Below are 11,344 nucleotides of genomic sequence, written 5' to 3' on the forward strand. Positions count from 1 at the left end.
AACTACATTGGGCCAGTTGAATATTTTTTAGGCTAAGGGGTTTGTGGAACCGCATTTAGTAGACGCATGGCCGGGGAATATCTTTCCCCTATTGTGAAACTATACGATGCCAGTGATATCTCTGTGCTTCCGCAAAGCTCTTGTTGCAACTTCTGTCAACATATCAAAATCTAAAACACTTGGAACACATCTGCGCAGGACCCTTAGTTCACTTTGATTAAATGTTAACTTGTGTTTGTTTTATAAATAAGATCACCACATGTAATGTTTAGTTGAATGTTTGCTCAACTGTGGGTACCGATCTGTTTGCAGAGTACTGTGTTTGAGAAGCTTTCTCTATTATGAAGTTACTACAGTTTAACCTCTGCCTGTGCATTGCAAGTCTCTCTGGCAACGAGGGTGTTAATATTTCCTTTGTGGTGGTGGTTTTGTCACCTGGATAGCACGCGCAGTATGTCATTTATGAGACACTTCTTGTATATGACTCGGGTATCGCTTACTCTGCCACTTAATTCCCATTGTACCGTGGGGCTGTCCAGAGCAGGAATTCCTTGGTACAGGAAATATTCACCTCCAATGTAGTGACTCTCTGGGGATATATTAAATATGACTGCCAGCGACATCTGAGTTTACCATCCTTTCCCCCCCCCCCAGGATCGGAAGCGTTGGTAGAACTGGAATTGTTTGTCAATAACACGACAGCTGCTCAACTCAACTCCAGCGAGGAAAGAATAGAAGATATTCTAGTGCTGCACCTGGACAGGGGGAAGGATTTCTTTCTGTCGGTGTCCGGAAATTATCTTCACAGCTCCTTTGGCTCTTCCATCCAGATGCTGTGTTACATGAGAGAGCCCATCCGGGACATGTCCGCCGACACTATAAGACAACTGGTAGTCACATGCTTATTTATTTTTATAATAATAATATATATATATATATACTGTATGTGTGTATATATATATATATATATATATATATATATATATATATATATATATAATCACATGCATATGTTTTTTTCTTATATGTACTTCAAGCTATTTAAAATGCTGCAATTATTGGACATCCCTTTCACATTTACATTTTAAATGGTATCTTGAAACGATGTAGTTTAACCCATTTAGTGCCAGAGAGGACTGCACAGTTGCAGGCCCCTCTAGCACTGAATCTACTTGCAGTTCCATCAGAGGTCTCCTGTTTGGAAGAAATATAGACTGCAACATCTTTTCCGGGGCTTTTTAAAGATGTCCACCCTGTTGGCAGCAGAGGACTCAATCAGGCCCTGCAATTCTAGAAAGAGGGCGTTCGACTCGCACTACAGGGGCTGGTAGAAGAATGGTTTTAGGATCGCAGACACAAGGAACATACAGTGTGACGGTAATTCAGAATGCTTCTCTTTGCTGTGTTTTCAGGCCCTGCTGCCTCTACAAATAAAAGATGATTTCCTTACAGCTGAGAAGCCCTTAGATATCCCCAAAGAGCTTTCAATGCTGGTTGAGCATCTGTGTCGTAACGCATCCCAGCAGGTTAGAACACTGTCATTTCATACTCCCTCTCCTATCCCCTACACCAGGGGGTCGCAACTCCAGTCCACAAGACCCCCCCAACAGGTACGCTTTTTAGGATATCCCTGCTTCAGCACAGGTGGCTCAATCAGTGTCTCAGTCGAAGAGTCTACTTCAGCAAAGGTGGCTTAGTCGAAGATTGAGCCACCTGTGCTGAAGCAGGGATATATTGAAAACAGGCCCCCCCTTTGTAGGTAAGTATCTCCAGAAGCAGGAGATCCCCAGAGCTGAAATGAATGGGGTTCAGCTCCAGAGACCCCCTGCTTCAGTCCTGTATTAAAGAAATGAAGAAAACTTTTCTTGGATTGCTTTTTTTAATGCCATTTTTAATGCGTTTTAAAGCAATGAGTTCTATTGCAGGTTTTAGCCCACCTCCCCTGCAGTGCAAGATTATTGTATTGTATGTCTCTATTTATATAGCGCCATTAATGTACATAGCGCTTCACAGTAGTAATAAATGTGGTAATCAAATAAATAACAGATAATATAAATAACAGATCATGGGAATAAGTGCTTTAGACATAAAAGTAACATTAAGGAAGAGGAGTCCCTGCCCCGAGGAGCTTACAGTCTAATTGGTAGGTAGGGAGAACGTACAGAGACAGTAGGAGGGAGTTCTGGTAAGTGGGTCTGCAGGGGGCCAAGCATTATGTATCATGTGTTCAGAATAGCCACAGTGCTATTCATATGCTTGTTTAAGCAAGTGTGTCTTAAGTTGGGTCTTAAAGGTGGATAGAGAGGGTGCTAGTCGGGTACTGAGGGGAAGGCATTCCAGAGGTGCGGGGCAGTCAGTGAAAAAGGTTTAAGGCGGGAGAGGGCTTTAGATACAAAGGGGGTAGAAAGAAGACATCCTTGAGAAGAACGCAAGAGTCTGGATGGTGCATAACGAGAAATTAGGGCTGAGATGTAAGGAGGGGCAGAAGAGTGTAAAGCTTTAAAAGTGAGGAGAAGAATGGAGTGTGAGATGCAAGATTTGATCGGAAGCCATGAGGGAAGATGCTGAGACAGATCTAGGAAAGGGTAGAGTGATTCTGGCAGCAGCGTTTAGGATAGATTGTAGGGGAGACAGGTGAGAGGCAGGAAGGCCGGACAGCAGGAGGTTACAGTAATCAAGACGGGAGAGAATGAGGGCCTGAGTCAGAGTTTTAGCAGTCGAGCAACAGAGGAAAGAGCGTATCTTTGTTATATTGCGGAGGAAAAAGCGACAGGTTTTAGATATGTTTTGAATGTGAGGGGCGAATGTGAGAGAGGAGTCGAATGTGACCCCTAGGCAGTGTGCTTGGGCTACTGGGTGAATGATCGTAGTTCCAACAGTAATGTGGAAGGGGGTAGTAGGGCCAGGTTTGGGAGGAAGTAAGAGGAGCTCTGTTTTAGCCATGTTGAGTTTAAGGCGGCGGAGGGCCATCCAGGATGATATAGCAGAGAGACATTCAGAAACTTTGGTTTGTACAGCAGGTGTAAGGTCAGGTGTTGAAAAGTACATTTGTGTGTCGTCAGTATAGAGGTGATATTTAAACCCAAAAGATGTTATTAGGTCACCTAGAGAGAGTGTGTACAGAGATATTTGCAACACTTTCCTGTTTGGGATAATTAGCTGCCAATGTTCCCAGTAGCTGGAGCTATAAACTGTAACAATAATGTTACTGTAGTAATATAACGATACATTGAAGCTGCTGAGTTATACTGACTCAAGTAGCCATTATGTTAGGCGCACAATCAGGATTTTTACAGATTTATAACAGGATCACCAAACGATTACCAGCTTTGATAAGTATGTAGAATTCTACATTGTCACATGCTTTACATATACAAATAATAATAAAAAATTAAGAAAGGGGGGAATGTAGTATTACTGCTTTACTAAGTAGTGGTACTGTGCATGATTGCTCGGAAGCACAATCCTTTTAAACAAAGGATTATAGGCCTCTGTAACTTTTTATAAATGGGTTCATACTGTGTCATCCCTCTGAGCCAGGAACAGGAATAGATTTATAGATAAAGGTTTAGAAATAAAGTACCTAAAACTTCAGGCACTAATCAGAAGCACGAATTCTGTTAATTATTTAGAATTGTGCATTATTTTGTCAATAATACATTCTATTAACCCCTTCTATACTCTGTATAGTACTTCTAAACTTACATTTTTATGTTATTGCACTCCAGAGATATTTCCTTGCAAGCATTTTGTTTTATTGTGTGGGAGAAGGAAAAAATGCCTATTTTTACCCCTTAAGAATGAACAATGTTGGTGCTTAATGCATATAATATTTGAAGTCAAAATTAAATATTTAAATATAAATATATATGTTTTTAACTATAGTGCATCTTTAATAGTCTTTACTATAGATCTTTTGTGTAATTACAGGAAGATTTGTTCCAGCAGCCTGGGTTAAGATCCGAGTTTGAAGCGATCAGAGACTGTTTGGATACTGGAGCACCAGACTCCCTCCGTATCCTTCCAGGCCGCAGGCCCCCGCTGTAATAGAATCCTTATTGTGCCCAGTGTAACCGCAACATTGGTGCAATTGTAGGGCAAAGAACCTGCACCAGATATATCAACATGTAAAATCTCTACAAAATCAATGGGATTTTTTTTCTTTGATACTTCCTAGTGCAGTGATTCCCAGCAGGGGACTGCAGGGGACTGGTGAGGTGTCTCCAAGGGGTTCACCTAAACAAAACATGTGATAACGGATCTCAGGCAGCATAGTGTCTTCCTGAGCCCGTGTGAGTGCTGCGCACTTAGTAATGGCATCTTGGCGTAGGTGGTACATAAATGTGTCGGCGCCACTGCTTTTTTATTTAATTATTTTATTGCAGGTTTGTATGTAGGACTTTCTTAGCTGCATGAGGAATTAAAACCGAGCTGCTTTAACTAGAATGAAAGTTAAATTCTATGCAGGTTGTGAACTGTTTTATAGAACTCTATATCAATGCATCATTTTTACTCTGAGGGTCCCAAAAATAGGTATTACAATATTATTGGAGAATCAAATATTTTACCACGTGCAAGTTTTCAAACGTCACAGCTCTTTTCTTCAGTGCACGGAGAGGGTTGCACGGAGAGGGTTGGTCTTGAAGATCATCCAAAATTATTTTGACACATAATTTACAGTATAGAAAATGTTATGCCATTTCAGGATTCAAACAAAGTAAGTGTTTTTCGACACGCTGCAGCAGTGTTAAACGCAAGGAACGTGTTAATAAATCTGCCTTAGATTGCCAGGCAGGGATATTGACGCTGCTGAAAACCTGCCAGCGTTTGTGTCCCAGATTAGCGTTGGAAACACAGATGCTGAATTTTAAACATCCTGTAACTCCTCTCTACCTCCTACTATTTGCATCGCTACCCACATCCCAAGCTGGAGAAGACTGGGCAATATTGCAGCAAAGTAGCTTGCATGTTTATCTTTCTATAACGCCCACAATATATTCCACGCTTTGCAAAAGGGATGATACAGTACACGAAATTATAATACAGATAATCAGACAATATCAAAGGAAATCCGTGCCCAGGAGATCTTACAATCTAATCTTAATTCATTGACGCAAGATACATTAAAAAGGCCTCTTTGAACCAGTTTTGTTCCAGAATTGCCTCCGGCAAAGTTAAAATAGGATTATTATATTGCTCAATGTAACACCTGCATGATTGTTCGGCTATTTTACCACCTTCACTAACATAGGAATTTGCAACACATTTTCCTTAATGTCCCGGGCAGCCGGCAGTAATCATTCCATTGTTGAAGCCTTATTGCTCTTCCTGGAGGGCCTCCCGGAGCCTGTTGTCTGTTATCAGTTTTACGACAGATGTTTGGAATGTGCTGGAGATTATTCCAGCAGCAAAGAGGTAATGTCATTGTGGGCAAATTGGAATATATAGCATGTTGTAGGAAGTGCACAGACATTAATTAGTGTGCAATCATACTGTACTATTGCTTTATACTGAACAGTGTTTTGTAAGATTAGTGACCAATTTCCCCTTCACATTATGGGTGAATTAAATATCCTAAAAGCAGTTTTTCATACTGTAAGGAGAGGAGTTCAGACTGCTCTGGGACAGCTTTGCTGAATGGAGCATTATAACCGACTCTCTAACATCCGCAACAGGAAAATAGATGCACTTTATTTGCTACGTGAGTGGGTGATTGAGGAGCTTCCAAGTAAGTGACACCTCTGTAACACATGCAGTTTGCTGTGTGCAAAGATCATATTACCCCATATCCATCAGAAACATTGAAGACCATCCCACTTTCAGAGAATGGTTCAAGACTTGGCTCTTTGAAATTGCCTTTCCGAACCCCAATTGATTCTTCGCTCTACCTCTGGAGTTTTTAAAAAGCGCATAGGAGCAGGATTTGCTCTGTGTATGTGCTATACAAGACATTGATAAAGATGTATACCAATAACGCGCATGTGTGTGTGTGTATATACACTCTCACTAGAAGTGGGGTTAAATTGCCCATAACCAGCTGATCTTATCAGGGAAGTCAGACACCTTTTCCAGTTTTTTTTTTAATTACCTGTAGCTGGAGGTTCCGAGCTTCATCCACTGACAGAAACAGGTACACAGGGTACAACTGAACTTAATACTGTAGGTACGGGACAAAAAATGATGCACAGTACCTGCTAAATAAGTACAGTTGAAGGGTATGTTACAACTGTCGATTTGTTAAATACTATATTCTCTTAAACTGTCATTCTCTTTCATGCCGGTATTGTGTTTAATATTCTAATGGCATCAGGGCAAAATTGGTGCAATTGTACGGCAAAAAATCTGTACCAGATGTATCTAAGGAGAAAAAAAAAACACCCATCAAAATCAATTGGATTTTGTTCCCTTTGATATATTTAGGGCAATTAGTTTTACCCTAGAATTGCACTACTTTACGGCATCCTGCTAGTGGTTAACCAGAGATCAGCGCTCTACGAGTTGTGCTTTAGCTTTTGTGCAAGGATATAAATGCTACTCCGGATGTTAATTCTCCGTAAGAATGTCAGTGCAAAAATGGCGTATATAAAATAACACTTTGCACATAATAATTAAAGACAAAGGTGCTTTTTTGTAATAATGTAAGCACTTGTGTGAGCAATAGTATGTATTTTATTTATGGTTTATTAGTACTGCAAAAATATGTCAGAGATGTGAACGTGCTCACAAGTCTTATTTTTATCAAGAATACACTCACCCAACCAGGGTTTCCGGTGAGCCAAAGGGGCTTCACAATCAACACAAATGGGTTTGCATGGGACAAAAATTATATTGCGGTTTTGCAGCATTCTGGATGAAAAACCATATTTTTACAACTGCAGAAAATGTACAAAGACATCTGAGAGTCTTATCATTATAACAGCACTGTCATTGTAAAGGCAGTTGCAACTCTAAAAGTTAGTGGTAAATATTTCACTTATCTGAAAAGGCCCCCCCCCCACCCCCCGTGGGAAAACAAATCATGATGTGATTTTACTGTATTTTTTTTAAATTAAATATTTAGCATCTTTTAAAGAACAGGAAGATAGGAATTTACAATGACATTGACAAACAGTGTTATCTATATAACTGTAAATGGAAATGCAATTGTAAACGTAACGTTTTGTAGTAATCAGGGATTTCATGCAGTTTTAGATGAACTTTAATTCAACCTGCTGGTTGTTAGTGACCAGCAACGGGTTAATGAGAAACTATTCTTTACCTAAGGATGTGCATCGGCTATTGAATTATCTACAGTACACAGACATTTACTCTGATATTTATTGCTTACAGGTAATATATAAACATATCTGCTCAGTTGCAAAAAGCAGCGGTGCGCAAACTGGGGGGCGGGAGATTTTTCTGGGGGGCCAGTGGCTGCAGAGGCCCCGCGCTCTCCCCCAAGGCATTTAAATTAAATGCCGGGGGATCGCGTGAGTCATCTGCAACCTGAACTTGCCATGATTCAAACGGCTGTGATGCATCACCATGGCATAGAGACCATAAGTACACCATATACACACCGCTTTATACATTGGTTTTGGTTTCATGCAGCCTCCTCATTTTATATTGAAGTCCGCTAACCTGATTAAAGTATATAGAATAAGATGTCTGTTCTCTTTATAGAATAAGATGTCTGTTTTCATTATAGGTTATCTCGATGTTACCTCTGAAGCATAAAAACGTCTTCAACTACCTGGTCTCTTTTCTGTGGGAGCTGCTGAAAAATTCCCAACAGAACCACTTGGATATTAACATTCTGGGTAAAACTGTACTCTTGTCTTACCCCATGTGGTCTGTGTGCATTCTAACACACTCCAAATACCCTACCCGCCATGCATTCTAACACACTCCAAATACCCGCCATGCATTCTAACACACGCCAAATACCCGCCATGCATTCTAACACACGCCAAATACCCGCCATGCATTCTAACACACGCCAAATACCCGCCATGCATTCTAACACACGCCAAATACCCGCCATGCATTCTAACACACGCCAAATACCCGCCATGCATTCTAACACACGCCAAATACCCGCCATGCATTCTAACACACGCCAAATACCCGCCATGCATTCTAACACACGCCAAATACCCGCCATGCATTCTAACACACGCCAAATACCCGCCATGCATTCTAACACACGCCAAATACCCGCCATGCATTCTAACACACGCCAAATACCCGCCATGCATTCTAACACACGCCAAATACCCGCCATGCATTCTAACACACGCCAAATACCCGCCATGCATTCTAACACACTCCAAATACCCGCCGTGCATTCTAACACACGCCAAATAACCGCCGTGCATTCTAACACACTCCAAATACCCTACCCGCCATGCATTCTAACGCACTCCAAATACCCGCCATGCATTCTAACACACGCCAAATACCCGCCGTGCATTCGAACACACTCCAAATACCGTACGCACCGTGCATTCTAACACTGCAACATGAGGGCCATTTACTCCAAATACTCATCATGCATTATAAATACTCTTGGAACAAAGATACAATACCCAAGCATCTATCTGCATGTCTTCCACAATCACCTCATTCACATTTCATACATTGGTAACTGCAGATAGGAATTCTGGTTAGTGACATGCAAAAGATTACTCTCTAGGCATGTCACTTAGCATCCTATGCATTTTGTATAACTACCTCAAGCTTTTGCCTGCTACATTACACAGCTTGTACAGCTGAACTTGCAACAGAAATAGTGGACCCAACAGAGACAGCGGTTTCATGTATTTGAGCTTGGTCACTGATTCTGTGTTGGGAAGCTGGTAGTGGTTAGAAATAAGTCACACAATCAGGTTATGGTGGGTAAAAAACACCATACATAGTCTACCTATGTCTCAACCTGCTTCATTCTCCCCATTGGCACACGTCATTTGAGGAAGAGGAACTGCTGTTTTAGGCATAAACAGTTCTTATTGTATCACGTTTATCAGGTTCTCGTAATACAGCGGTGAGTGACAAGTTTGCTTTTCACTTTTATTTTCATGCAGCGAGTATATTTGGAAATCTACTGCTCAGACCCTCTCCCGACCACCCCATACCCAGCAACAGCGACAAGAGGAAGTGTCAGGAATTCATTCAGAAGTTCCTGCTGTCGGGAGAAGCGCCCTGATTTTGGTGTGTCCGCGCAAGATGCAGTTAATTGGTTGCTAGCCAGTCCTGAAGGAACAGCGTCCTTTTTCCAGTCTGAATTTGGGTGCTAGACCTGGCCCTTTCTGAGACCTCTATGAGCAAATGCACAAACTATCCTGACTTCCAGTGATGGCGCTTGTATAATATATATAATTTTTATATATAAAAAAAATGTAATTGATGCAAACTGTATGATTACAAAGTCTCTCACCAACAAACCGTTAACGAGGTTAAGCACAGGTCTGCAACATGCAATATAAGAATTCCAAAGTGTTCCTTTTTGACACAACTGGAACATTTTAGCTTTCGCAATATCGGAAAAATAGCCGGGCAACTGAGGCAATTCAAAGTGTCTTCACCTTTTTCTGTTAATCGATTTTAGGTGATTCTATCCCAGGATGGAAGTATTTGAAAATGTAATATGGAGAAGAAAAAATCGAAAATTCGATTCTTTTTTTATTTTTTTGTTGTGCTGCTGTTTTTTGTGATTTATACAGCACCCCTTCCCCTCTGTGTTGAAATATTCTCTGATGGTCAGGATCAGTAGTGGTCCGCTTACTTGAAGACGTTTGCTAGACCATTCCCTGATGCAATGTTCTAGTAGCCGAATGCTCAAGAAGTGTAGATTCGTAGAGACTTTTTTTAATTTTATTTTTAAACGTTTTATGAAACATAGAATTGGGTGCAAATGTGATAGGTTATGATGCATTTTAATTAACCAAGAACAACAACATTTATAAATGTGAAAGTAGAGCTTTCAGAAACTGACAGGTCTCTTATTCATGTTTACACTATCTGTAAATATGAAGAAGAGAACGCTGAGATTTTTAAAGCTCTGTGCAGACAAATACATCTATAGTGAACTCTCGTTTGGTCCATTAAATGCTATCAAAACCTATGAGGAATCTATCTGATTCTACATTTGAAAAACTTTGTGACCTAGCAAAGCTATAAGCGCTATGAACATGTCAATAAGAAGGTCTGATGAGTCTTACTCCGTCTCATCATTGCCTCCCGCATAGACTTCAATGGAACCCAAATCTTTGACAACAGAATTATTCCAAAGCAATTTAATTCTTTTTCAGCACTGAGCGTCCAAATGTCACTCTGTGGGATCCTTGAGCCTAAAGGTTTTTGGAAGTTCTGTGCAAAGCAACACCTAATTTAGTGGTTGGCCGAGCTAAATTAATTCTGGGACTTTGTAGTTCTACTGTCTTTATTATACTATAATATTACAACTACAACTTCCCATACTGAGAGCCATCCATACTTAAAAACACGATCTGGATGGGCATTTTAATAACGTATGAGTCGGGTGTGTATCTACAGACCACTGTTTGGGAAAGCCAGCTCGACATCTTTATGTTTATAAAACATTACAACTTTTTTTTCTGTGTCGTGAACCACCCCATTTTAGGAATATATGAAATGATGTTAATGTTAATTAAATCCTACCATACATTCATTTCAGTAGCCTAGCTGGGCACAGAGAACCTTAGTTTTCATATTTATGCTGGATAAGCCTTAGTCGGCTCTTCTTGAAAAAGCTAAGATTGGTCAGTTGTATGTATACATACTGTATATTTTTAGTGTTTAAACATCATGATTACTGTAAAAACTTTTGTACAAATTGTTACCTATTTTTAAATAACATGTTTTTTTTAATGAATATAAATAGAGCACAATACAGATATATTTCATAAGCAACATTTTTTTATTATCAGCATCTCTACTGTAAAACAATTTTACATATTGTAAAAATGTTAGAATGTTATATGCTGTATGTATTCCCAAGAGAAAAATTGAAACTGAAAACAGCTTTTTTTTACTATGATTTTATTTAATTTGTTGTATTAATTAAAATCAAGAAACTTTTTGAAACTACATTTTGTGGCTTACAGATATTTCTAGTATATTAATAAAAGGTGAACTGTATATACTAGTCATTTTGTACTATTTATTCTTCTACAAAGTGTGTGTGTGTGTGTGTGTGTGTGTGTGTGTGTGTGTGTGTGTGTGTGTGTGTGTGTGTGTGTGTGTGTGTGTGTGTGTGTGTGTGTGTTTTGATGTATATGTATTAGGATGGGTGAGAGATACTGTATGTGTCCCTGATATCTGTATTAGGAGGGGGTGCATGTCT

At 40.0% G+C, this 11,344-nt stretch overlaps 1 protein-coding gene across 6 annotated transcripts in view; it reads left to right on the forward strand.

The window, feature by feature from the left end:
* Positions 1–11,139, forward strand: part of INPP5B (inositol polyphosphate-5-phosphatase B) — a 75,762-nt gene extending 64,623 nt beyond the window's left edge. For all 6 annotated transcript variants that reach the window (XM_075604761.1, XM_075604765.1, XM_075604760.1 and 3 more), the window contains 6 exons: positions 655–890; positions 1,413–1,526; positions 3,931–4,015; positions 5,288–5,415; positions 7,688–7,799; positions 9,063–11,139. In XM_075604761.1, the coding sequence (XP_075460876.1) occupies positions 655–890; positions 1,413–1,526; positions 3,931–4,015; positions 5,288–5,415; positions 7,688–7,799; positions 9,063–9,184 (797 nt within the window). In that variant the 3' untranslated portion in view covers positions 9,185–11,139. The remainder of the gene's footprint in view (positions 1–654; positions 891–1,412; positions 1,527–3,930; positions 4,016–5,287; positions 5,416–7,687; positions 7,800–9,062) is intronic.
* The last annotated feature ends 205 nt before the right edge of the window (positions 11,140–11,344 follow it).

Source organism: Ascaphus truei, chromosome 6 (assembly GCF_040206685.1).
Source record: "Ascaphus truei isolate aAscTru1 chromosome 6, aAscTru1.hap1, whole genome shotgun sequence".
NCBI lineage: Eukaryota > Metazoa > Chordata > Amphibia > Anura > Ascaphidae > Ascaphus > Ascaphus truei.